This window comes from Ovis aries, chromosome 17, assembly GCF_016772045.2.
Source record: "Ovis aries strain OAR_USU_Benz2616 breed Rambouillet chromosome 17, ARS-UI_Ramb_v3.0, whole genome shotgun sequence".
Lineage (NCBI taxonomy): Eukaryota > Metazoa > Chordata > Mammalia > Artiodactyla > Bovidae > Ovis > Ovis aries.
The window spans coordinates 44,461,773-44,489,417 of NC_056070.1; the positions used below are offsets into that span (position 1 = coordinate 44,461,773).

The following is a 27,645-nucleotide window of genomic DNA, read 5'->3' on the forward strand; positions in this document are numbered from 1 at the left end:
CACATGGTCGTCCCTGTGTGCCTGTGTCCTTATCTCCTCCTCTTAGAAGGACACCAGTCCACTGGGTTGGGGTCCACGCATACGGCCTTGTTTTCCCTCAATCACCACTTAAAGGCCCTATTTCCACACATAGTCACATTCTGAGGTCCTCTGGGTCAGGGCTTCAACACGTGAATTTGGGAAGGGACACAGTCCAGGTCACAACACTTTGTCCTCAGACATCAAGCACCACAGGGTTTTATAAAATCAGATGGTTTTTTTTTTTTTTTTTTGCAAACCCCACATCCTATAAAGAATCTGCATACAATGTGGAAGACCTGGGTTCAGTCCTTGGGTCAGGAAGATAACCTGGAGAAGGAAATGGCAACCCACTCCAGTATTCTTGCCTTGAGAATTTCATAGACAGAGAAGACTCACAGGCTACTGTCCGTGGGGTGGCAAAGAGTCGGACATGACTGAGCGATTAACACTTATATAAGGGAGGGATTGAGGGCAGGAGGAGAAGGGGACGACAGAGGATAAGATGGCTGGATGGCATCATTGACTCGATGGACGTGAGTTTGAGTGAACTCCGGGAGTTGGTGATGGACAGGGAGGCCTGGCGTGCTGCAATTCATGGGTTCGCAGAGTCGGACACGACTGAGTGACTGAACTGAACTGAATTGAACTGAACTAAAGGCTTCCTTAGTGGCTCAGTGGTTAAAAAAAAAAAAAAAAAAAAAGGCCACCTGCCAATGCAGGAGATGCGGGTTCTACCCCTGGGTCTGGAAGATCCCCTGGAGAAAGAAATGGCAACCCACCGCAGTATTCTTGCCTAAGAAAGTCCATGGACAGAGAAGCGTGGCAGGCTATAGCCCATGAGGTCGCAAAAGAGTCAGACATAACTTAGCAACTAAACAACAACACTTTATATACTATTAACATCCTGTGGCAGGCTGAATAATGCTCTCTGCCCTTGTCCCCAAAGAAGTCCGTGTCCTGACCCCTGGAACCTGTGAATGTCACCTTATCTAGCAAAAGGGATTTGGAGGAGGTAAAACCATCCTGGACTGTTCAGTGGGTCCTCAGTGAAATTGCAAGGGTCCCAATAAATGGGGGGCAAGAAGGTCAGGCAGAAAAAGATGTGAGAGTACCAGAGGCTGAAATGATGTCTTAGAAGTTGGAGGAAGGAGCCACGAGCCAAGAGATGCACTAGAAACTGGAAAAGGCAAAAGAAACAGCTCCTCCGAGAGCCTGGAGAAGAAACATGGCCTGGAGACACCTGGATTTTGGATATCTGACCTCCAGAAGCATGAGAAAAGGAAACTGTGTTGTTTGAAGCCACTAAATTTGTGCAGCTTGTTACAGTGGCCACAGGAAGCTAAGACACACCCTCACCCTCTTCTCCTTTAGTTTTTAGTCTTTAGGAAGAAGCCAGTGTTTTCTGAAGCACTGTAGGAAGAGGTGAAGAATTCTCTCTGCCTTGAGCCCCAGTGGATGCCTTAGCTAGTTGACTCATTGGCAGGGTGTGGCTGAGCCTCTGCCCTGGTCATAAGGGCTGCCAGTCTCAAGCTGCCCACAACCCAAGTCCACATGGCACCTGAGCCATTTCTTCCAGCACCAGGCAGATGATGTCACCCCTTGCCTGAAACCTGCCAGCGGCCCCACCACACCAACAGACCCTGTGTGTTGTGCCCTCTCTGCATCATCTCAGACCCCTCCCACTCCTTTCCTTGTAAAACTCCTCCATAGACCTGCACACGCCTGCCTTCATATCACCCAAGGTCAACTCAAGTGTGACTTCCTCAAGGAAACTTTTGAAGTTTGGGATCAACATATATACACCAGGGGCTTCCCTGGTGGCCAAGTGGCTAAGACTACATGCTCCCAATGCAGGGGGCTGGGTTTGATCCCTGGTCAAGGAACTACATTCCGCAAGCCTCATGAAAGATCAAAGATTCCACATGTTGTAACTAAGATCTGGCGCAACCAAGTAAATACGTAACACAAAAAAACATACACACTCGAGAAGGAAATGGCAACCCACTCTAGTATTCTTGGACATGGACAAGGACAGAGAAGCTTGGGGGGCTACAGTCCATGGAGTCGCAAAGAGTCGGACACGATTGAGCACCAAAGGAAAAGAAAACCATATACACACCAGTGAATATACGTAAAATAGATAAACAACAAGGACCTGTGCATAGCAAAGGGAACTATATTGAATATCTTGTAATAAGCTATAATGGAAAAGAATCTGAAAAGAATATATTAATATATCTATGTATAACTGAATCACTTTGGTGTATACCTAAAACTAACACATTGTAAATTAGGTACATTTCAATTTTTTAATTAAAAATAAAGTTAAGAAGCAAAAATCCCAAGCACATGGTTCTCTTTGCTGTCCCACAATTACCCTCATGAACTTTTTTCTTACTTTCTGCATGTTTTTTGAGCAACTCAGCTTAGGGGGCCTCCCTAAACTGCTATCTAAAATAGCAACATGCAGCTCCACCTTTCTCTTCACCCTGCCCTTTTCTCTTCTCAACTCAGTTCTTCCTGTCCTATAAGCACAGTTCTTCTGTGCTTGTTTTCTGGCCCTGCAATAGGATATAAGCCCCGTGACAGCAAGGACTGTGTATGGCAACTAGAATGGTACTTGGCATACAGTATCAAACTGCGATAGAATGTAAGCCCCACGACCGCAAGGACTGTGTGTGGCATCTAGCAAGGTATACTTGGCATATAGTAGACCACAATGAAGGAAGGAAGGATGGCGCAAGGGAAGCAGCATCTGTCCCATCCTAACGCACTACCAGTTTCGTGAGTTATCGCTCTAAAGGTCTGCTCTTCTCCACACAAAGGAAGCTGGATCAGAGCAGGGATCTTGTGTCTCCTGTACCTGAGAACATTGACCAGCTCTTTTGAGGCACTTGAATGGGTCCATCCATGGATTAGTGCATCTTAAAATGGTGTATATCCAGACAGTGGAATTATACATCCATAAAAGGAGCAAAGTTCTGATACACATCAAGCATGGATGAATCTAAAAACATTATGCTAATTAAAAGAGAAGGCAGTCACAGAAGACTGCATAATGTGTGAAACTTTTTATATGAAATGCCCAGAATAGGCCAACCCATAGAGAAAGAAAGTAGGTTAGTGGTTGTCAGGGGCTGGGAGAAGGAGGAATGGGCAGTGACTGCCCATGGATTAGAGGGATCCTTTGGGGTTTATCAGAATGTCCTGAAGCAATCTGTAGTAAATCCAGTGTACTTAATAAATGTGATGCACCCAGTTTTATCTACTAAAATTTAGTGAGTATAGCTGAATTTATCAATACTTAAAAATCACTGAAGTGCACACATAATATAAATAATGTATATGGTATGCAAATAATACTTTAATAAAACTTTTTAAATGTATGAGATTAGGTGTTTTTTCTTATGTGTGGATATCCCATCAATTTAATATATAATTAGGCTCAGTTGTTTCTGTTTGTTTTTAAATTTAGTGTTTGTCATACTCTAATTGCTAATTTAATTATTTCCTCAGTTTCCCCCACTGGTTGTGTCATACGTGGCTGTGGTACTACATCAAAACCAGGAAACTGGGACTTCCCTGGTGTCTCAGTGGTAAACAAACTGTCTGCCAATGGGTTCGATCCCTGATTTGGGAGGATCCCATGTGCCACAGAGCAGCTAAGACTATGGGCTACAACTACTGAAGCCTGTGTGCCCTAAGTCACCACAATGAGAAGCCCAAGAACCACAACTAGAGAGTGGCCCCACTCGCCACAACCAGAGAAAAGCCCATACAGCTATGAAGATCCAACACAGCCAAAAATAAAATAATAATTTTTTAAAAAAGGAAACTGACATTAGTCTAGAGTGCAGGCACAGCCCTCTGTCATTTTACCCCACGTGCAGTTTAGTGAATCCACTGCTACATTTAAGGTGCTGAACCGCTTCACACCATAAGGACCCCCTTCATCCTACCCCTCTAGTCACACTTACCCCGCTATTCCTTGGCAACCACTAATCTCTTTCCTATCTCTGTACTTTTGTCACTTCAAGAATATTTTATGTGTGAGATCCTATCATACAGTATATTCCTTTGGATATTTGTTTCCTTCCTCAGCTTAATGCTAATGAGATGCCTCTGAGATTCATCCAAGTTGTTGTGTGTATCAAAAAAGTAAGTCTCTTACATATGAATCCTCAAGTTGCAAACTTCCAAATATGCAAACGTGTGTTCACATATCCAACCATAGAAGTTAGTCCCATGTCTGGCATATATTGTCACGTGCATGCATCCTCTACAAGTGGTTGTGCTTCTGTGCACTTTACCATACAGCACTGTATAGATTACAGCAGTGCATTTTCTGTATTTCAAGCCCAGGATGTCCAGAAGCAAGCATAAAAGCTGTGGTAATGTAGTTGGTACTGCTAAGAAGCAACAACAATGGAAACAAGAGGTGAAAACAATTGGGAGAATGGAGCTAGGCAAAATGATGATAGACTTCACTCATTCTTATAATATTAATCATTCAACCACTGGCGCGATTCTAAAGAACAAGGACAAGATCACGGAATAGGTAAAGTCTGCTGTGTCAACGACATAGAAAATAATATCAACGAAGCATGGAAAAATAATGGAGGAGATGGAGAAACTTCTCGGTGTGCAGGAAATGGCAAGGGCTTTCTTTATTTAAGGAGGCACTGTTAGTTGTTGAGGCACTGAACTCAAATGTAGAACAGTGCATAAAGGTTGCAGCCACCGTTCAGAATGCAATCTAGTGCTACTGTGCCATCTATGACAAGAAAAAAAGAACTACTACCCAGATATCACTGCATCATTGTTTTTCCAGGAGAGTAGATAGAATTGAGTGAATCCTGCAAAGAACCAGAACCTGTACTTCAGTGTCTGGTGTCATTGAAATTGCAGCTTGCCCTTCAACTCCACCTCCTCTCCCTCCTCCAGTCAGTAGCTCTTCTTGTCTGTTCACTTGATGCCAGCCCCTGTGTGTCAGCCGTTGTACTGTACTACTGTACTTTTAAAGGTACTTTATTGTAAAATTTTAAATATTTTCTTATTTTTGTGTTTGCTTTTTTATGTATTATTTGTGTAAAGAAATGAAAGTGAAAGAAAGTGAAGTTGCTCAGTCGTGTCTGACTCTTTGCGACCCCATGGACTGTAGCCTGCCAGGCTTCTCCATCCATTGGATTTTCCAGGCAAGAGTAGTGGAGCTGGTTGCCATTTCCTTCTCCAGGGGATCTTCCTGACCCAGGAATTGAATCCAGGTCTCCCGAATTGCAGGCAGACTCTTAACAGTCTGAGCCACAAGGGAAAGATTATTATTTGTGTAATCAATCTGTATGCAGGTCAGGAAGCAACAGTTAGAACTGGACATGGAACAACAGACTGGTTCCAAATAGGAAAAGGAGTACATCAAGGCTGTATATTGTCCCCCTGCTTATTTAACTTATATGCAGAGTACATCATGAGAAACGTTGGACTGGAAGAAACACAAGCTGGAATCAAGATTGCTGGGAGAAATATCAATAACCTCAGATATGCAGATGACACCACCCTTATGGCAGAAAGTGAAGAGGAACTCAAAAGCCTCTTGATGAAAGTGAAAGAGGAGAGTGAAAAAGTTGTCTTAAAGCTCAACATTCAGAAAACAAAGATCATGGCATCCAGTCCCATCACTTCATGGGAAATAAGTGGGGAAACAGTGGAAACAGTTTCAGACTTTATTTTTGGGGGCTCCAAAATCACTGCAGATGGTGACTGCAGCCATGAAATTAAAAGACGCTTACTCCTTGGAAGAAAAGTTATGACCAACCTAGATAGCATATTGAAGAGCAGAGACATTACTTTGCCAACAAAGGTCCGTCTAGTCAAGGCTATGGTTTTCCAGTAGTCATGTATGGATGTGAGAGTTGGACTGTGAAGAAGGCTGAGCACCGAAGAATTGATGCATTTGAACTGTGGTGTTGGAGAAGACTCTTGAGAGTCCCTTGGACTGCAAGGAGATCCAACCAGTCCATTCTGAAGATCAGCCCTGGGATTTCTTTGGAAGGAATGATGCTACAGCTGAAACTCCAGTACTCTGGCCACCTCATGCGAAGAGTTGACTCATTGGAAAAGACTCTGATGCTGGGAGGGATTGGGGGCAGGAGGAGAAGGGGACGACAGAGGATGAAATTGCTGGATGGCATCCTGACTCGATGAACTTGAGTCTGAGTGAACTCTGGGAGTTGGTGATGGACAGGGAGGCCTGGCATGCTGCGATTCATGGGGTTGCAAAGAGTCGGACATGACTGAGTGACTGAACCGAACTGAACTGAACTGAACTGAATCAGTATTATAAATCAATTACAGGACAGTACAATATGGCTGATTGTGTTAATTAGGTACCTAGCCTAACTTTGTTGAACTCACAAATAAATTGAAGTTACAACCAAAACTTGTTGTCTGCAGGGGGCTTACACTATACTGATAATGAACGTGTGGAAAGCAAAATTTAAAACAAAATATCATTTATAACCACTCCAAAGAAAATGAAATACTTAAGTACAAACTTTGGGCTTCCCTGGTGGCTAAGATAGTAAAGAATCTGCCTGTAATTTGGGAGACCTGGGTTCGATCCCTGGGTTGGGAAGATCCCCTGGAGGAGGGCATGGCTTTCCACTCCAGTATTCTTGCCTGGAGAATCCCCATGGACAGAGGAGCTTGTTGGGCTACAGTCCACCTGGTTGAAAAGAGTTGGACATGACTGAGTGACTAAGCACAAGGTATAAACTTTAAAAAAACATGTTTAGGATCTGTATGCTGAAAATGGCAACCCACTCCAGTACTCTTGGCTGGAATATCCTATGGACGGAGGAGCCTGGTAGGCTGCAGTCCACAGGGTCGCACAGAGTTGGACACGACTGAAGTGACTTAGCAGCAGCAGCAGCATGCTGAAAATTATAAAATACTGATGAAAGAAATCAAAGATCTCAATAAAAGGAGAGACATACCATGTCCATGGGTTGAAAGACAACATAGTAAAGATGCCAATTCTCCACAAATTGACTTATTAAAGTTTAAATAGTTAAATTACAGTTTAAGTGCAATTCCTATCAAAATCCCAGGAAGGATTTTTGTAGATATAGACAATTTTTGTAGAGATAGTCTCTTCTAAAATTTATATGAAAGGACATGAACCCCAGAATAGCTAGAATAGTCAAAAAAAAGTAAAGTGGAAGGAATCATCTCCTCCATATTATGGCCTGTTGTAAAGCTACCATGGTGGAGACTGTGGTGTTGGTGGAGACAGAGGCATGCCAACCAATGGAACAGGGCAGAGAACCCAGATAGAACCAACAAGCATCCAAATGACTTTTGACAATGTGCAAAAACAAGTTAATGGAGGAGGGATAGACTTTTCAATAAACAGTCTGAAACAATTTGATTGTTGTTGTTGTTGCTTGTTGTTCAATCACCAAGTCATGTCTGACTCTTTGCAACACCATGGACTGCAGCACGTCAGGCTTCCTTGTTCTTCACTATCTCCTGGATAGTGCTCAAATTCATGTCCACTGAGTCAGTGATACTATCTAACTGTCTCATCCTCTGTTGCCCTCTTTTCCTTTTATCTTCAATCTTTCCCAGAATTAGGGTCTTTTCTAATCAGTTGGCTCTTCATAGCAGGTGGCCAAAGCATTAGAGCTTTAGCAACAGCATCAGTCCTTCTAATGAATATTCAGGACTGATTTCCTTTAGGATTTACTGATTTGCTCTTCTTGTAGTCCAAGGAACTCTCAAGAGTCTTCTTTAGCAATACAATTTGGAGGCATCAATTCTTTGGTGCTGAGCCTTCTTTATGGTCCAACTCTCACATCCATACATGACTACTGGAAAAGCCATAGCTTTGATTATGTGGACCTTTGTCAGCAAACTGATGGTTCTGCTTTTAAATACACAGTCTAGATTTGTCATAGCTTTCCTTCCAAGGAACAGAAGTCTTTTAATTTCATGATTATAGTCACTGTCCCCAGTGACTTTGGAGCACCCCCCAAAAAAAATCTGTCACTGTTTCCATTTTTCCCCCTTCTTTTTGCCATGACATTATGGGAGTAGATGCTATGATCCATGTTTTTTGAATGTTGAGTTTTAAACCAACGTTTTTACTCTCCTCTTTCATTCTCATCAAGAGGCTCTTTATTTCCTCTCCCCTTTCTGCCATTAGAGTTGTATCATCTGCATATCTGAGGTTGTTTCTCTCTTCAGTCTTGATTCCAGCTTGTGATTCATCCAGCCTGGCATTTCACATGATGTACTCTGTGTATAAGTTAAATCAACAAGGTGGCAGTATGCTGCCTTGTCGTATTCCTTCCCCAGTTTTGAACAGCTCATTGTTCCATGTGCTGTTCTGTTGCTTCTTGACCTGCATAGAGGCTTCCTAGGAGACAGGTAAGGTTGTCTGGCATTCCCATCTCTTTAAGAATTTTCCACATTTTCTATGATCCATGTAGACAAAGGTTTTCATGTAGTCATTGAAGCAGAAACAGATGTTTTACTAGAATTCCTTTGTTTTCTCTATGATTCAACAAACATTGACAATTTGATCTCTGGTTCTTCTGCCTTTCCTAACCTAGCCTGTACATCTAGAAGCTCTCAGTTCACATACTGCTGAAGCCTAACTTGAAAGATTTTGTTGTTGTTGTTTTAACTTGAAAGATTTTGAGCATAACTTTACCAGCATGAGAAATGAGTGTAATTGTACAATAGTTTGAACATTCTTTGGAATTGTAATGAAAACTGACCTATTGCAGTCCTGTACCCACTGCTGAATTTTCCATACTTGCTGACATATTGAGTGCAGCAATCTGATATCCATGGACAGAAAAAGAAAGGAAAAAAACCCTCACCTCATGCTCTATGCCAACAATTCTTTCTTTCTTTCTTCCTTTTTATTTTGACTGTGTGGGGTCTTTGTTAGGCTTCCCTGGTGGCTCAGACAGTTAAGAATCTGTCTGCCATGCAGGAGACCCAGGTTCAATCCCTGGGTCAGGAAGATCCCCTGGCAAAGAGAGTGGTTACCTACTCTAGTATTCTTGCCTGGTGAATTCCATGGACAGAGGAGCCTGGCAGGCTACAGTCCATAGGATAGCAAAGAGTTGGACAGAACTGAGCGAATGTTTCAGTCACTGGGTCTTTGTTGCAGTAGGTGGCCTCTTCTTTGTGGTACACAGGCAGCAAGCAGAGCCACTCTCTAGTTGTGGCTTTCAGACTTCTCTCATTGCTGAGGGAGGGCTCAGTAGTTGTTGAGGGCGGGGAGGGAGTTGTTTCACTGCACAGGTGGGATCTTAGTACCCCAACCAGGGATGGGAACTGCTGCCCCCTACACTGGAAGGGAAGAGTCTTAACCACTGGACCTCTGTGAAAGTCCACGAGTCTCTTGCATACCTGAAAGATAAGGACTAGCGTTGTAGAGGGTTTAGAAGAGGGACAGCGGCCAGCACCACCACTTCCACCCACACTGACCCACGCCCACCAGGGTGCTTACGAGCAATGCCGCCAACAAGGTAGAGGCGGGGCCAGAACGACCATGCCCAAGCACTGACAGCTGGGGCGAGGCGGGGCGGGGGCGGGACCGGAGCTTGGCCACGCCACTTCCGCCGGAAGCTTAACTGCCGGCTTCCTGTTGGAGTTGGTCCGGCAAGTCTGGGAGCTGCGTTTCTGAAAGGCAAAGGCGCCCCAGATTTACTTTCTGAAATCCTCTTCGGACCAGTTGTGAGTGGGCTCTATCCAGACCTTGAGGTTGAAGCAGTCCCCGCCCGAGGGCGGCTGCGGGCTAGCAGAAAGGGACCTTCTGTCTTGCGGAACGGAGGCACTGTGTACAGGCTGTTTCCGGGGGGGCAGATTACGTCGTTGCTCCGCGCTCCGCCCCTCGAGGGGCCACGTCTCCACCGGAGCGGCCGGGCCGGGCGTTCGCCGCGGCTTCCGCACCGCCGGGGTGAGGGTCGCGGGGTGGTGCTTGGGCAGGAGCGCTGGTCGCGGAGGGCGCGAGAATCCAGGGAACCGCAGCACAGTCGGGGTATGGGCTGGGAGAAGGGCGGCGGGGCCCGAGCGGACGGGGAGGCCGACCGCAACTCTGTCTTGAGCGGCAACGCCCCGCGCTAGTCTGGCTCCTCACCGTTGGTAGCCTCCGGGCCTGGAAGCTGGCTTGTGCAGCTGTTAGGGAACTGGGTTCATAAGTAAACATACATTCGAGCCCTTCCGGAGCTCTGTCTACCCGTGCCAGGGAGAGATTTGTTCAGGGGTACCCGCAGCTGCTGTTGGAGCTGCTGAGAAACAGCTCTTGTCCTTTTGCAGAAGTTATGTCAAGATGACATGCGTGATTTCGTGTCGGGTGGTTAGTGTGAAGCTTGGTTTAAAGAACGCGTGTGATCTCAGTCTCTGAGTCCACTTCGATTCCATCTCGATCCTGGGTGCTTAGAGGCGTTTCACCGGTGCAGTAATACTTTCCAGAGGGAGTGAGGCCAGGCTTTGTCACTAGTGTGCTGGTGTTGCGTGAACAGCTCCGCCTTCATTCAACAACTGTTGGTCGTGTGATGGGCAACACTCACTGTAGGTCCTGGAATCCAGAGCTGAAATCGTGTCAGGATCCCTGCTGTACTGAGCTTACGTCGTAGTGGAGGATAAATGAGACATTGTTGAGAGAGTATTAGGCGGTGCTTGGGGTGGGTCTGTAGGAAAGCCTGTCCGCGAAAGTGACTTTTGACCTAAGGTTTCTATCACAAGAAATTAGCCACGAAAAACGGTGGGATAAGAGTGTTTCAAGCAGAATGAACAGCAAGTGTGATGACCCCGAGGGAGGAGTAAATCTGATGTTCTTAGAGAAGTATGGCAAGTGTGTCATGAAAAAGGAAGAAAGCGATAAGGGACAAGGATGCAGTGTGGGGAGGGGCCAGATGGTATGCAGTTTCCTAGTTCAGGGTAAGAGGCTTAGATTTTATTGTCAGTGTGATTGGAAACCCCTGGGACATTGTAAGCCATTTACAGGTGACTCATGGGTTTGTTTTTTTACTTTTTAAATTGTCCCTTAAGTATTGGAAACATAACTTTTTATTGGAGTGATAGCCTTCAGTTACAATGGGCCTTGAATGGCAAGAAAAGGAAATAAAAATCATCTGACATTACTCAGATTCTAAAGTAGCCTTTTTTTTTTTTTTTGCCAGTTGCCTTAAGCAGCAGTATAATTTTTAAAGTGTAGTTAACTTACAACCTTATGTTAGTTTCAGGTGTATAACATAGTAATTTGATGTGGGTTTGGTTTTTTTTTCTTGTTTTTGGGTTGCACTCTGAGGCATGTGAGATTCCCAAGCCAGGGATTGAATCCGTGCCTCCTGCAGTGGAAGCATGAGTCATAACCACTGGAAGACCAGGGTCCTGATATTTTTGTAGATTACACTCTGTACTTTCCATTCCATGCAGGGTTGTTATAGAATACTGGCTGTATTCTCTGCTGTACATTACATCCTTGTAACTTATTTATACCTAGTAGTTTGTATCTCTTAATCCCCTTTATCTACTTTGCCCATCCCCCTTCCCTTCTCTCTGGTGACCAGTAGTTTGTATCTCAGAGTCTGTTTCTTTTTTGTTTTATTTGTCCTGTTTTTTAGATTCCTCAAGTGATAACATACAGTATTTGACTTTTTCTGTCTTGACTTCTTTCACTGAGCATAATGCTCTTCAGGTCTATCCATGTTGTCACAAGTGGCAAAATTCTGTTCTTTTTTATGGCTGAGTAATATTACAGAGTGTGTGTACGTGTGTGTACACTGTATCTTTATCCAAGCAGTATGCCTTCTTGAATGAGAATATCTTCAGTTGGCTTTTACCTGTTGATTTGGACAAGAAACAATTGAAGGAAAAAGTAACACTAATAATAAATAGCTGTCATTTACTGAAGTCATGGGGCATGTCCCTTGTTGCATTTAATCCTGGCACAAGTGTTTTGGTCTTTTTCTCATCATCTTACTGATGGGATCACCATCTAAGAGTGGTTAAGAAATCTGCCCATGATCTCACAGCTGAGTGTGGAGGACTCAGGACCTAAAGCCAACATGTCTGATGCCTGAGTCTGTTCTTTACGTTACACTGCTCTACAGTGACATGAGGCTTTCTGGGTTTTCACTTTGGCCATGCTCTATTGTTTCTCTTTTTGTTTGGGACATGCTGCATGGCTTGCAGGATCTTAGTTCCCCAGCCAGGGATCAAACCTGTGATCTCGCCAATGAAAGAGCAAAGTCCTGACCACTGGACCACCATGGAATTCCCATGCTCTGTTGTTTCTGAATTGCCAATAGGACCATCGTAAAGAAGGTGAAGTAGATGGAGCTGTTGATGTGCGTATACCAGATCGAAGTGATCTGCTGTCTGGGGGAAGCTGAAGATCACGTAGTTGCCTGAGATGGTAGTTTCTCAGTCTGAAGTCTCTTAACGTCAGACAGTGGTGAACCTAGAGTTACATACTTTTTGAAGTTCTAAGTGATACCTTTGCTTCATCTCTTCCCTCTGGGAAACACAGAATGCAGGTGGTCAGAAATGGTACTGTGATTAGGCTGATCTCTGTATTTTTAATCACAAAATGGAGTGCATGTTACTAATAGCAGCTTCCTTGTGATGTACTCCCAGCTGTCTAACCGTCCTTGTCCTGTTTTTGCCAGCAGTCTGAAATAATGAGGCCTGGATGACTGAGTCATGCTAAGTAAAATTCACATGAGGCTGAGGAAACATGGAGAATGCCAGTGTATTATAGATAGGGAGACATGTCCCTTCCCCAGAGGCTGCTTCTGGTGTTCTGTGAATCCTGTGTCTTGTCTGGCTTCAGGCAGGGCTGTGTGTGAACAGGAGCCACTTTCATAAGTTACCAGAACAAGTCACAGTCACAGGGTCTCCAGGGCTGCACCATTCATCTCAAGGGGTGGGGGTTGGGGGGGGCAATTAGGGCTCCTTGGGAATCAGAAGACTTCTTGTTTATCAAGAAATCCAAATAAAGGCAAGTAAATGCATGGACTGTGCATTGCTATTAGGCTCAAACAGCCTGACACATTTCTCTCTGTCTTTGGTGTGCTTCCTCAGTGCACACAAACATCTCGGCCAATGCTCTCTTTCCTGCATAGTGTCAGGGTCAGGTGTTGTCACTGCTTGCCTCAGTTACACATTCCCTGTGGCTCCTTAGATGCTTCTCTGACCTGTGGCCATTTACATGCTGCTCTCCCAGTTTGTACCTCCCAGGTGTTCTTTGCCCTCCCAGAACTGTGACTCCCAACTGCATTGAGTAGTAGAATTATCCTATATTTGACAAAGCATTGTGGATATTCAAGGATGCAAATACTGTATCGTTTTGTTTTCGAACTACTAGCTTGGTTGCTGAGGGGTAGGACTTGGTGGAGGCAGAGATTTGTTTGTCAGCAGCCGGCATTGAGCACTACTCTGTGTAGGGGATGTTTGAGCGGGTAGGGGCAGACCTGGAGTGGTGATTTCTGTGTCTAAGATCTTACAGGGTGATGGAAGAGATGGGCACACACAATTGCCGTGTGATATTCACCGACTCAATGGACATGAGTTTGGGTAAACTCCGGGAATTGGTGATAGACAGAGAGGCCTGGCATGCTGCGGTTCATGGGGTCGCAAAGAGTCGGACATGACTGAGCGACTGAACTGAACTGATGCACGCAGGGGTATCATGATGGCACAGAGGGGTGCTTTACCTGAGACTCAGGAGACTTGAGAGCAGTGCCTAGTGGCAGACATGAAAGGATCCGGGGGGATTTGCCTGGTGGTCAAAGGGAAAAGGGCATTGGCAACAGAGGGGCCAGCTCTGAAAAGCACTTATCTGTTGTTGTTACCCTCTCAGGCAGGCATCTTAGGGAACATGTGATAATGTAGGCAGCTTCACCCCACCCCCACAAGACAGAAACAAAGACATTTCAAAGCAAAATGCAAATATCTTCCTTTGTTAAGGAGCGTTTCAGGATGGCCAGCACTTACCATACACCATAGGCAGGGACAGTTGATTCCACAGCCCACTGTGTGTGTCCCAGCCCGACCATCTGTAGTCACCTGTCTGTGAAGTGAAGCCTGTGGTGAAGGGACAGCCTGGGTGTGCCCTTGCCTGGCCTTGTGGGCATCACCTCCTCTATGGTGTCACTCTGGCCAGCTTACCACCAGCTGTGCCCACGGAGTGAGGGCAGGCTCAGCAGGTGTCACAGTGGTGTCCTGTGCAGCCAGGTCCCTGTGAGATGGTGGTTTTCAGAGGGACCTGTGGACTGGCCTGTTTGTCTACCCACCTTCCAACCTGGAAAGTGTCTCCGTGGATGAAAGAGGTTACCGAATGTTGTAGAGACAGAAACTAAGTTGAGACCTCATTACACATAGGATCATGTTTGGTTGACCTTGGTACCTCCCTTCAGACATCATTTCAGTCCTCAAATACTTCCTCGCACCAGGCACCATGAGCCAGCAGCACCCGGTGCTTATTGATTCACTACACTGGATTGTAGCTACTCATGTTTTCACGCAATTCTATCTGTGATCCTTTCAAGTACAGAGTTTTAGTACTAGCTCTGCACTTGATAGTAGACATGGGACATCCCCCAGCAGTCCACTGGTTAGGACTGCATACTTTCAATGGTGAGGGGCTGGGTTCAATCCCTGGTTAGGGAACTAAGATCCTGCAAGCCATGAGGCCACCAAAAAAAAAGTCAGCATAGCCTTTTTATATTCATAACAGCACTTATTAATCCATGATGTTGCTGGCCTGTCGGGTGCCAGATAGCAGAGGGAAATGTGTGGATGATTGACACTGCAGGTCAAACACTGCTGGGTTCCCATCACTAGGTATTCACAGGTTGTGCCAGCCACTAAGGACTACCTGTTCATGGGTGACAGGGTGACAGAGAACTGTGGAGAAACAGGATCATCTAGTGAGAGTCAGCTGTTGCTTAGGCTCTTCTCAAAAACATCTATGTGGCATTTGGAAGCCGTGGAGGAAAGTCCCGTAAATTTTTGTCCTGGAATTCATGAAACACCAAACAGTACATAGGGTAATATGAAATCTTATCTTCAAGGAAGTAAATGCCACCATTTCTGCAGAATAGTAGCAGCACCTTATCTGTTGAGGAGGAAACGAGGTGATAATATCCTCATTACACTTCAAAAGCAATAACCAGTTGCCAGGCTTTGGGCAATTTTGCTCCCTTAAATTCAGCTTGGCAGAACAAGCTGAAAGCAGATCTAGTGAGAAATGAAGAATGCATCTGGTCACCTGCTGTGAGGTCCTTTCTCTGCCCCCCAGACCCCAGTGGCTATTTTCCATGTGTCCTCGTCCCCCCATGCTTCCTCCGTTAGTGTCCTGTTTACCGTGCTGCTACGTCTTCCTTGTTGACCTCTGGTTCTAAGGCATGGCCTGGGCACTGACATGCCAGGTCTCCTGGGAGAGGAGCTCACCCTTTGACCCCTGTGAGCACTTGGGCCTCTGTGTCCAATACTAAAGCCACTGGCCACATGCGCTGTTTACATACAAGTCAGTTAATTTTAAATAAATGAAGACAGCTCCTCAGTCATCCAAGCCCCACCCCCAGCTCTGCGGATTACATGGAGGAGCTCTGCAGGTTACATGGAGGAGCTTCTCACCCTGGTGGGGGATGGTTTTCAGCAGTCATCAGTGCAGATGGCCTTCAGGGATGGGCCAGATGGGTTTGGGTCAGTTTTTTATCCTCAAAAAATAGGATGCTGTAGGTGCTCAAGGATTACTTGTTGTATGAATATATTTAATATACAAATGCATGTTGGGAACCAAATGTTAGTCTTGGACTTGTTACTTCAAATCTGACGAAGTTTCATAATACCTTCTTTCTCTTTTTATTCCTGTCAGGTATCATGCATGATATTACCTGGTTTGATTTCAGGCCATCTGTGAGACTGTAAATCTCTTCCCCAAAATGGCAAACCTAGTGTGGTCCGTCCCAGGAGCTTTTGGCCATTGCTAATGGCAGAAACTGAACTCGCTCCCAGTTCACTTGTAGCCTCTGAGCGTCAGCCCAGCCCGTGTCACCCTGACCATGGACAGTGCAGCGGCTGTGCAGGAGGGCCTGGTGGAGGACAGATCCGGCAGCGGCACCTCAGCTCAACCCGAGGGCCCCCCAAAGCCCCCTGGCTCACTGGCGCCGCTGGATCAGTGGGATGAAGCCCAGTGTAAGTTGCCAGTTACTCTGTGTTCTGCTCACATCTTACCTTTAAACAGGAGAACAGAGGTCGTCTTGCCTTTTGGAAGAAGACAGTGATGTCTAAGAGCTTAATGAACTTTATAATTCATTCAGAGTGTGTTTCTATGTATTTTTTTAGTTGAGGCCAACTTTAACTCAAACACCATGTGTGTTAAATGAAATGGGAACTTTCTGGAGCTTTCTGCTCCAGAGGGATGGAGCAGCATGGTTTACCCATAAGGCTTGTGCAGATCTTCACTGACACATCACTGTCTCCTGCCTAACATTCTACCTTTTTGGTTGGTTGGTTGTCAGATTTTTACTAACTGGAAAGTGTGCCACTAGTGCTCTGAGGATTACTGGGTCACATTTCCATGTTAGCTAGTGGCTTATTCGTGTTTTGGAAGCACAGAATAAATGACTGCTTCCTCATGCCCCTTCCTGGGCAGCGTGTGCTTGAACATCGTAACATGTGTATGCACTGATTTACTAGCAGAAACTGTGTTTCCCTTCTGGTAAAACAGTGCTCAGGCACCTGAAATGGCTTTGCTGCTTCCTGCTCCTTAAGTGCCAGGTGAGGCTGATGCAGCTTGGCCCAGGATCAAGGGTTCTGCAATTGGAACAACTAGGTCTGCCGCTAACAGGAATGAGCCCTCAACCAAGATCCTTAATTTATTTCTGCCTCACTCTCCTACTGAGAAAAATGGAAAGATGAATGGTCCCTGCGTCTTTGTGTGTGTGTCAGTTACTCAGTCATGTCCAACTCTGTGACCCCATAGACTGTAGCCCTCCAGGCTCCTCTGTCCAACGGATTCTCCAGGCAAGAATATTGGAGTAGGTTGCCATTTCCTTCTCCACCCTGCATCTTAGGGTGGTGGTGAAGGCCCATGTGAAATGTGAGCACTTGGAAAGCACCCAGGAGGTGGGGCTGGCCAGTTTTTGTGTCATCATCATTTGTTTATCCATAATTAGACTTCTGTTTGGAAACAATCAAGTCTTATTATTTATTAGGCCTTCTTTTAGATTTTTTTTAAAGTGCAGTGTGACTCTCAATTATTTTCGTATGTAAGCAGGATGCTTTAGAGACTCTCCCAGATTTGATAAGCCCATTAGGAAGTGGTATTGACCTGATTAACTTGCATCTGAAATACACGATTTCCTCCCCACTCCCACCCCACCCCTCACCTCAGCTGTTTGTGTAAAAGAACAGACGGTTATGTCAGAGCTGTGGTGGGGTCCTCCCACTCTGTTTTGTGTCTGCCCCCTCCCCACCACTTTATATTCTAGTTTTCCTTTCAGGGAGGCATGACAGTAAGTGGCTATGTTAGTTGGGACTCACATTTCAAGTGACAGAAACCCATTTTCAATTTGCTTGGGTACAGAGGGAATTTCCTAGTTGCATACTGGGTACATCATGAGATCCAAGTGGTGCTAACCTTATGGGGACCTGGGGCACTGCAGTGCTTGGGAGCCCCCGGAACATGCCTGGAAGCCTCTCCATGTATCTCCTCGACTCATTGGCTGCCAACTGGCTGCCCATCGGGGGAGAGCACTTTCCTTTTGATACAAAAATAGGTTTCAGTTAGTGTGTAAGTAACTTGTAGTAATGTTAGTAGAGGAGACTGAGCTTGATACTCAGGTGAATAGTCATCACTGGTTAACTTGGGTTTTTACCCATTAGGTGTTTGTCAGTCAGAAGCATAAACTCTGGGTTCTGTCCTCACCTTTGGGGACATCATTCTCATCAGCTGTTCTAACTCTTCACCTTTGATGTCTCATTTTGGATGATAAACTTATGCCTTGAAATAACTTTAGAATCAGCCCTTTGTGAATGTGAGGCTGTGACACTGGTTAGTACTGCTGTTAACAGTGCTTATTAGAAATATTGTTGGCCACGTTTTAAGGATTTGTGGAGGTTTTTTTACTATTTTTTTAACAACAGACTTTCGTAAGATTTCTTACTGGTCTTGTTAAATGAAAAGGAAACATGACTACTGAAATTCTACCGCTGTAGTGCGGAAGGTGAAGAGGGCGTCCTGCAGGTGAGGGCATTACTCTGCGAGGTTGAGTCACTTGTCCACATCACTTGCCCTTCGGAAGGACAGGCTTGCTGTCCCCGTAGAGTGAACAGGTTCCTGGGATGTGGAGAGTGCGCCCATGTCTAGATTCCCTCTTGTCCTGTTTTAGTTGTTAAAACATGATGGCCCAGCACACCCTCTTTTCCAGGTGCCAGTGCCAAGGTAAACAGAACTTCAGATGAAGGACGCCAGGGGGACACCTGTCTGAATGGGCCGACACCACAGTTCCCAGAGCCTCCCTCGCCAGCGGGTCCTGATGCGTCTCCAGGTGTGGCTGGTTTCCATGACAACCTAAGGAAGTCTCAGGGGACTAGTGCTGAGGGCATTGTTAGAAAAGAAGCTTTGCAGTCCCTCAGACTCAGTCTTCCTATGCAAGAAACGCAACTGTGTAAGCATCTTCCTGCTGGGCTCTCCCCCACCCCCTCATCCCCCTTCCCACCCCCCCGGGCCCCTGTCACTCACCGTCCTTGAGAGGCACAGGCCCCGAAGGGCTCGCCCCTCGGTCGTTGCTGTTTTATCACCTTGGTGGGTTGTGCGTTTAACAAATAGCTCCATTTCAGAGGGAAGATACGCTTTGTCACAGCCTGCTGGTGACAGCGGCACTGGAGGCCCCAGTGTGAAGGGCCTGTGCGTGCATGTCTTCCATCACCGGAGGGGTGAGCAAGCAGCAGTGGGGATTTCATCTTGACAGTTACAGCTTGAAGGCTTTCTTTTATGAGTTACTTTAATCAGCCTTCATTTTGTGCTAATCCCTGGGGATTCAGGGGCAAACAAGTTGCAAACTGTCAGCCTGAGAGCCCTGAAGCCTCCAGGCTTTTCTAACATGCAAGTTTTCACACACAGACTTGTGTAATCTTACCTAATGAGTTCATTTCACAGCTGCTGTTGTTACACCTCGTCCCCGCTTCAGTACTTCCTCCCCTCTCCTCCAGGTCAGCCACCTTCTCACATAGTACCTTACAGGCCTCTGAAAACAGCCAGGTTGGGAGGATCATTGTTCTTAAAATGGGCCTATGTCCTTCACATCACTGCATGCTCTTCTCACCTAGCGCTGCCACCTGGAGATTGCCCCACGTCAGTTGATGCAGCTCCACATCCATTCTTTAAAGGCTGGAGGAGCCCCGAGTGTGGCCGGGTCAGGGCCAGGGGACCGGTGCTGCAGTGAGCAGCTCCCCGTGCATGTTGCAGCATTGGTGCTCTCACTTCTATGCACTCCATCCCAGGAGCAGAACTCTTGGTCAGAAGCAGTGGTTGTGTTTATCTCCATCATGGGTGGTCACATTGCAAGGGCGCTGATGCCCTGTGAGAGGACAGAGATGCTGTTTCCCTTCAGCCTTCACCAGTCTGCTGGGTGTGCAGCAGTGCTGCCTTGATGCTTTCATTTGCACTTGCACTCCCATGCTTACTAGAGGGTGTTCACAGGAATTTTTCCTTTATGCTGCTAGTGTCACAGCATACTTTAAACATTTCTGTAAACAAACTGTTAGCATGTCAGCCAGGATGCTGTGTGAAATCCTGGGTCCTGACCTGAGGGGTTTGTGAGCTCTGGCCCCAGGTTCTCCTGCTTTTCCCCTGCCCGCCCCTCCCAGGAATGTGCCCAGCCCTGAGGCCATGCCTCTGGTGGTCTCTGCCATCTGGACCACTTAGTGATGTGAAAAGTATGTAAGCTCTTTCATATGAAACTTATATGGAGAGTATGAGTGCACAATCAGTAACAACACTAGTGAATTCCTAGTGAAATTCTTGGCGACTGCTCAGGTTTTAGGGATTATTTAAAACAACAGCAGCTTCCCTCCCAGAATTCATATTTGAGGATGGTGCCGCCCAGGAAGGGGCTCAGTTACAGCATTCCTCTGCTCTCACCAGCCCTTGGCCCTGAGCTGGGAGGCCTGGGTCTTGCCTACCTTTCACTCACTGTGCAGCTCTTTTTTTTTACCCAAAGTGAAAGTTTGGGTTTTGATATTTTAAGTTTTGTTAGCTGCCCGAAAGTTGTCAGCGTAGTTCCCCTCTTGTCCCTGAGCATGGCCCTTGGACTGGAGTCGCCTCGGGTAGGAAACTGAGGTAATCTGCTGGGATGTTCCTGGGTAAAGCAGGCGAGTTTGGTAGAATGTTCCTGTTAGCTGCTGCTGCCTGTCGTTCCATCAGGATTGCTGTTCATGTCCCTCTGTAATGTAAGGAAGCAGAGTTAGAGCTTGGTGGGAGCCTCAGAACACTCACACTGGCACCAACTTCAAGTTCAGTTCTTTAATTACTAAAAGGCGCAAGTGGCGCACGTCCTGTTTTATTGGCGGGATGCCCATAGGTGGCAGTGCGCTGCTGGCAGAGGCACCACCCCTGTGCTGGGCCCTGTGTCTGCCACCAGGTGGGTCCTGTCTGTGGTCAGTGTCCAAGGCTTACAGTTCTCCATCCGTTTGCAAACAGTTCTTTCAAACTAGACAGCCATGTATTATTTAAAGCTAAATCATATCGGTAATAAAACGCAAGACAGCCAAGCTGCTCTTCTGATTTATCTTCTGTGTGCTATTGTGTTGTGAGTTTCTAAATGGCTATTTCTCCACCTCAGGCTCAACAGAGGCTTCGCTGCCCCTGGAGAAGGAGGAGCAGGTCCGACTGCAGGCTCGGAAGCGGCTGGAAGAACAGCTCAAACAGTACAGGGTGAAACGCCAGCAGGAAAGAGTGAGTCTCCCTCTCTCGAACCAGCTAATGGAAAAAACAGTAGGCAGTCAGTCATAATTCTAGGATCTGCTGTTTATTTCTCTTTGCTGGGATGGGCTTGTGTGTGTCTCTGCAAAGATCATCTTTCTCATGTAGTTCCCACCCTTTGAGGAGATTTCCTGGGGCTCTGGTTCCCACCCCTCTGGTCCTTCTTTCCTCCAAACAGGCATGTTTTATGTCTAAATCTGCCATTAGAAAAGCAGAGGCAGCGAACATGTGGGTGTAACTGCTCTCTGTACTTGAGCAGCCAGTCCTGGGTTTGACTTGTTTATTGTGTTTGTTTCTGCTGAACTTTGCTGTATGGTATTAGACTGTGTGGCGTGTCACACACGATAGCGTGTGTGCATGTATGTTAGTCACTCAGTCATGTCCAACTCTTTGTGACCGCATGGACTCCTCTGTCCATAGGATTCTCGAGGCAAAAATACTGGAGTGGATTGCCATTTCCTTCTCCAAAGTATGTGCATAAGCTTTCCTAAAATCAGTTTTATTCAGGTATGAAACCCTCATTAGGATACTAATGAAAATAGTATTTTTAATCAGTCGAGTGAATCTAGGAAAGGCATGTGTGAAGGTTCACTTCAGTCTTAATCCAAGTTTATCGTGAACTTGAGAAATTTCAAATTAAAGGAATTTGAAACTAAACGAACTAAAAAAAAAACATGCTTTAAAAAACTAAAACACTTGCAGTGAATGATTTAGTTGTGACAAGTCCTTATCAGAATTGGCCATTTGTTTTCCCAAGAGAGGATCTTGGCTTTTTGAGTGTCACTGCTCCAAAGCCAATGTAAACAGACTGGAAGAGCCAGCACCAGGCTCTGAACTGACTGAGGCTCCCACCCGGTCAGGGGCATTCAGGCATCTATCCAGGTGGCCTGTCAGAAAACCTTACAGTGACAGTCAGTAGTCAGGCAATATTAATTTCCCCACAGATTTTATAGTGAGACTTAGGCAGGTAAAGAACTTGCCAAAGGTCACTTAGCAGTAAAGTGGCGGAACCAAGATACAGACCAGCCAGTGTACATATGCCCCGTCCTGTCCGCAGCCTGCCTCTCAGGTTTGCACCGCAAGTCCAAGCTCTGTCTGGGTCATCCAGCATTAGGCAATTAATGTGTTAGGAGTTCAGGGTGAAATTTAACATCAGTTCCCATCTTTAAAAATTATATGTACATGGGACTTCCCGGTGGTCTGATGGTTAAGAATCCACCTTGCAATGCAGAGGATGTAGGTTTGATCCCTGTTCAGGCAACTAAGATCCCACATGCTTTCAGGCAACTAAGCCTGCAAGCTGCAACTACAGAGCCCACGTGCTCTGGAGCCCACGTATCACAGCTGAAGAGCCTGTGCACGGCAACAAAAGTCCCCCAGGGTGCGACCAAAGATCTCGTGCCACTAAGAAAGACCCCATGCAGCAAATTAAAAACAAAACAAGCCAGCAAAAACAGGTAAACTAAAAATGTGCTTAGTCTATCGGTCGTGTCTGACTCTTTGCAACCCCATGGACTGTAGCCCCCCAAGCTCCTCTGTTCATGGGGATTCCCCAGGCAGGAATACTGGTGTGGGTTGCCATGTCCTCCTCCAGGGGATCTTCCCAACCCAGGGATCAAACCCAGGTCTCCCACATTGCAGGAGGATTCTTTACCGTCTGAGCCACCAGGGAAGCCCAAGCTAAGAATAAAAAGATACTTCTTTAGGAGTGTAATTCATACTTCATGTCTAAAGGCTAGAGAGGATGAGTGAAAGTCCCCCCATTTTGTAGTCTGGTAAATACTTTGAGAGCGTCACCGCACAGGTCCTTCATGTAGAGGTGAAGATTGTGTACAGGGCGAGTGCCCTCTCTCTGCTGCTCTTCACGTGACCTTTCTCACGCACCTGTCCTCCCTCAGCGCAGTAGAGACCCTCCTCACCCTTTGTAACCATGCGCACATACCAGCATTGCATTAAGCAGCCCGAAGTGATCAACATTTTAGGTTATCTCTAATTTTTTGAAATTGCAAACAGTGCTGCAGTGAATGTTTTGTGTCTTGGTATACTTTGTGGGTAAATCCTTAACTGTTAAATTATTGGGTAAAAGGTTTTATGTATTTGTTAGTTGATAAGGACTGGTTTACATTCCATTTAGCAGTCTATAAGACTGCTAGACTTCTCATCTTTGGGAGGATTAGAAATAATAAAAATTGAATCTTTGTTCTCAGATAGCTGAGAAAAAAAGTACTTCCTAACAATAAGCACCTTTTTACATATTGGCTGAGTGTCTTTGTCAGCCTTTGTTTTTCAGTTTGTCTTTTTGCTGTGTTGGTACTATATATGAGGAAATTATTCCCTTTTAGTATTTTTGCAAATAATTTTTTCTTAATTTTCCATGACTTCTTTTCTGGTATATTTTTTGCTGCACATCAGCCTTTTGTTTTTATTCATTTTGGCTTTGCTGCTCTGCTAACAGAATCTTAAGGGATTGAACCTGAGCCCCCTGCAGTGGAAGCTCAGAGTCCTAACCTCTGGACCACCAGGGAAGACCCTGCACATTGGATTTGAACGTTTACAGTCAGAACTTTTAGTCTTTGCTGTTACTTCTTTTAAGGTTTATATCATATTTAAGGTCTCCCTATTTGAAGGATATAAATTCACCTCTTTTATTTTTATACTAAAAGTAAGAGATAATATAAAAAGTCTTCATAAGCTATGTTTTTTATTTTATTATGTAGATATAATTCACTTGCTTGGATGGAGGCGAGAGGTAGGAATGAGCCTCTTCGTGAACTGCTGGTCAATTATCTCAAGGCTGCTGATTTTGTAGTCTGTCTTTTCACTTTTTGCCGTTCTCCCTTAATATCTATAGACACCACCAATACTTGGGCCAGTTCTTGGGTTGTGTTCTGTGTCATCAGTCCGTCGACGGCTTTTCTTGGTCTCTGTGGCTCTAATTATGGCAGCTTTATAGTGTGTGTATCTGTCTGGGAGGTCCAGTCAGTCTGCCACCCCACATCCCTTACTCTTCCTCACTGCTCCGACTCACGTATCCTTGCTGCCGTGTCATAGCATCGTTCTGAGATGCTCCTCACCCACCTTGTCCCTCACCACTTTGCGACTGCACTGACTTTATAGAATAACATGAACTGAACATTAATTTATTTGTAGAAGAAAGTCATGTTCATTTAGCATCAAGGAATGTTATCTTCTCACATCCTCAGCTTCATTCAAGGCCAGTTGGGAAGTTCTAGATAACACAATGATATAAGAAAAAGAAATGAGAGATATAAGTATTAAAAAATAGAAGAGGGCTTCCCTGGTGCTCAGTGGTGAAGAATCTGCCTGCCAGTGTGGGAGACATGGGTTCGATCCCTGGTCTAGGAAGATCCCACATGCCGTGGAGCAACTAAGCCCATGTGCCGCAACTATTGAGTTCATGCTCTAGAACCCAGGAGCTGCAAACTCCCGAGCCCACATGCTGCACCTGTTGAAGCCCACATGCCCTAGAGCCTGTGTTCAGCAACAAGAGAAGTCATCACAATGAGAAGCCCATGTACCGCAACTAGTGAGTAGCCCCTGCTTGCCTCAACTAGAGAAAAGCCTGTGCAGCAACAAAGACCCAGTGCAGCAAAAAATATAAGAGAAATGACATTGTTATTTGCAGGTGTTGATAACACTTTAGAAAAATGCTGACGAATCAACTGAAAATTCTATTATTTTAAGTTTATTAGAATATTATAAAATAGTTGGGGTTCAGAAATTGTCAGTTTGAAATACAGATATGAAAAGTAGTTATCCTAGTATGACCCGTTATAAAATTAGAGAGGAAAAAATAATATTTACAGTATCAACAAAATAATTTCTAAGTATCAAATGGCAACAAAAATGGTTTAGAATCTAGATAAAACACTACATAAGTTTCTCTGTCAAGGATCATGCAAATAGATATGAATAAATGGAGGAAAACTGCTCATTATCCCGTAAGTAATTATAAATTTATGGTAATTCTAATTCAACAGGACCAATATTTTAACTTGAAAAATTTCAAGGTTTATCTAAAAGAATAAACATGAGAGAATAGGCAGGGAAATTTTGCGAAGGAGGCATGATGAGGAAAGACTTGCTCTAGTAGGTGTTTTACAATGTCATCAGGTCACAGTCATGATAGGCCTGTGCTTGGACTTTCCCTGGGATGGACATGGAGGAGTGAGGTCAAGAATGGAAGGCCCGTGATGTGGGAACATGGCGGGAGGGTGCTCTGTTTATGTAATCAGTATGGCCTTTCTCGGTGGCGATTTTTGAATGCTGATTGTCAATTTTAAACATAATTTTTGTACTTTTTTTTCCTCCTCAGTCCAGTCAACCTGTAACTAAAACGAGACTTTTTAGCACACTTGATCCTGAACTCATGTTGAACCCAGAAACCTTACCAAGGGCCAGTGCCGTGGCTATGACAAAAGAATATTCCTTCCTGCGCACCAGTGTCCCTCGGGGGCCGAAGGTGGGCAGCTTAGGGCTCCTGGCACATCCTAAGGAGAAAAAAAGTTCCAAATCAAGCAAAATTCGGTCTCTGGCTGATTACAGAACTGAAGATTCAGACGTTCGGAATTCTGGTGGAAATGTTCCAGCTCCGGACTCTACCAGGGGCTCCCTGAAGCAGAACCGAGGCAGCGCGACATCAGTGGTATCTGAGGTCAGCCTGTGCCCCGAGGCCGACGACCGCCTGGAGAATGCGTCCCTGACTGGAGACAACGTGTCCGAGGCTGACGGGACGGAGAGCGATAGTTCCTCCTACAGCAGCATCTCCACCCGCGGGACACCAGGCATCCCAGCGAACATGGGGGGCACCCGTGAGGCCCCCTACGTGGTCAGTGGCAGGGAGATCGCAGTTGGAGCCCTGGGCCAGTTCCCCTCCATCTCAGATGTCCTGCAGGCTGCAGCAGCCGAGCACCAAGAGCAGAGGCAGGAAGTCAACGGGGAGACGCGAAGCCGGACCAATAGCATCTGCAGCAGGTGAGTGACGCTGGAGCCCACAAGACACCACCTTCTTCTCAGAGTTCCCACTCAGTCCTTAACATTTCATTTATACACTCTCTGTTGCTTTGTTAGAAAAGAAACTGGGTCTGATGAGTGCTTACCTGCAATGTTAAGGTACTCTGCTTTCCAGGATTTCTTGCATTGATGTGACATGGATTCATGTCTCCATAAAGGTGTTCTGGCCCTGTGCTGGCTGTAAAGGCCCTACTGTGGGCAAGAGTTTGAGCTTTAACTCTCTACCTAAATCTTTTTACTTATCTGTTTCTTTAAAAATGTAGGGAAAGGGCTTAAACCTAAGGACTTGACCTAATTTTAACAATTAGAAAAGATGGTTAAGAATTCATCTTCCAAAGCAGGGGATACAGGTTTGATCCCTGGCAGGGAACTAAGGGGAGAAGGCAGTGGCACCCGACTCCAGTACTCTTGCCTAGAGAATCCCATGGATGGAGGAGCCTGGTAGGCTACAGTCCATGGGGTCGCTAAGAGTCGGACACGACTGAGCGACTTCACTTTCACTTTCTACTTTCACCTATTGGAGAAGGAAATGGCAACCCACTCCAGTATTCTTGCCTGGAGAATCCCAGGGACACGGGAGCCTGGTGGGCTGCCACCTATGGGGTCGCACAGAGTCAGACACGACTGATGCGACTTAGCAGCAGCAGCAGCAGCAGGGAACTAAAGTCACATGTGCCTCGGAGCAACTAAGCCCAAGTGCTGCAACTAGAGAGAAGCCTATACCACAATGAAAAAAAGTTGTTTTAATTAGGGGAGACTAGCCAGAAGGGTGTGAAATCTGGAGAGTATGGACAGTATAAAGGAAGATAATGATCAATTATACTCCCACCATCTGATCCTTTTGTCTTTATCCTCTAGTGTGTCCATGGAAAGCTCTGTTGCTGAAACTCATGATGAAATGTTGCAGGTTCTTAAAGAAAAAATGAGACTCGAAGGACAGCTGGAAGCTTTATCATTAGAAGCTAGTCAGGTAATTGAAATTTGATGGATATATTAATGTGCCATGTCTTTGGAAAGAATGTACAATTTCCTATTCACTACACACCAAGTTTTACAGATGTATTTAAGAAGAAGCTTTATCATCATTAGCAGCGTTGTCCTCGTAACCATTTATTTTTCTCTGTTCTGTTTGTCAGCCTTAGCAAGAGGTATGCTAGTTTCCCACTCCGACTGTGGGGTCTCTCCCTGTATCTCTGTCAGGATCTGCCTTGGATACCTCCTAGCTCCGCTATTAGAGACCTAAGAGACCATAACAGTTCAATCTTTGGAGTGGATTTCACCTTTTTCTGGCCCAGTGAAATTGTCATTTTTGTCCCTTTAGTACTTTTTGCTTTTTCTGATATGAATTTTGCTTTATCTGGTTAGCATATGCCTGAAAAATCATTTTCCATCCCTTAATTCTCAGCATACCTATCAACGATCAGAGTAAATCAGTTCAGCTGCCTTTGACCCTCTGTACTTGGCAGGAAGATGGCAAGGGCCTGGGGAGGTGTCTGGTCAAGACAGTGGGGTAGAGGGTGGGGGCTGTCCCCTCAGTAACCTGTGCTGTGGGGATGTGGGGAGGGCACCCACACTAG

General features: G+C 45.6%; 1 protein-coding gene across 7 annotated transcripts in view; it reads left to right on the forward strand.

Moving 5' to 3' along the window:
* Positions 1-9,666: 9,666 nt before the first annotated feature.
* Positions 9,667-27,645, forward strand: part of GOLGA3 (golgin A3) — a 46,232-nt gene continuing 28,253 nt past the window's right edge. Inside the window, exons 1-6 of one of the 7 annotated variants that reach the window (XM_027956353.2) lie at positions 9,667-9,771; positions 15,923-16,242; positions 18,480-18,719; positions 20,895-21,007; positions 25,371-26,029; positions 26,927-27,038. In XM_027956353.2, the coding sequence (XP_027812154.2) occupies positions 16,110-16,242; positions 18,480-18,719; positions 20,895-21,007; positions 25,371-26,029; positions 26,927-27,038 (1,257 nt within the window). In that variant the 5' untranslated portion in view covers positions 9,667-9,771; positions 15,923-16,109. Of the gene's footprint in view, positions 9,772-9,930; positions 10,076-15,922; positions 16,243-18,479; positions 18,720-20,893; positions 21,008-24,237; positions 24,582-25,370; positions 26,030-26,926; positions 27,039-27,645 lie in introns of those variants that run through there. The other 6 variants (XM_060400695.1, XM_027956352.2, XM_060400696.1 and 3 more) reach the window with 6 other exon arrangements.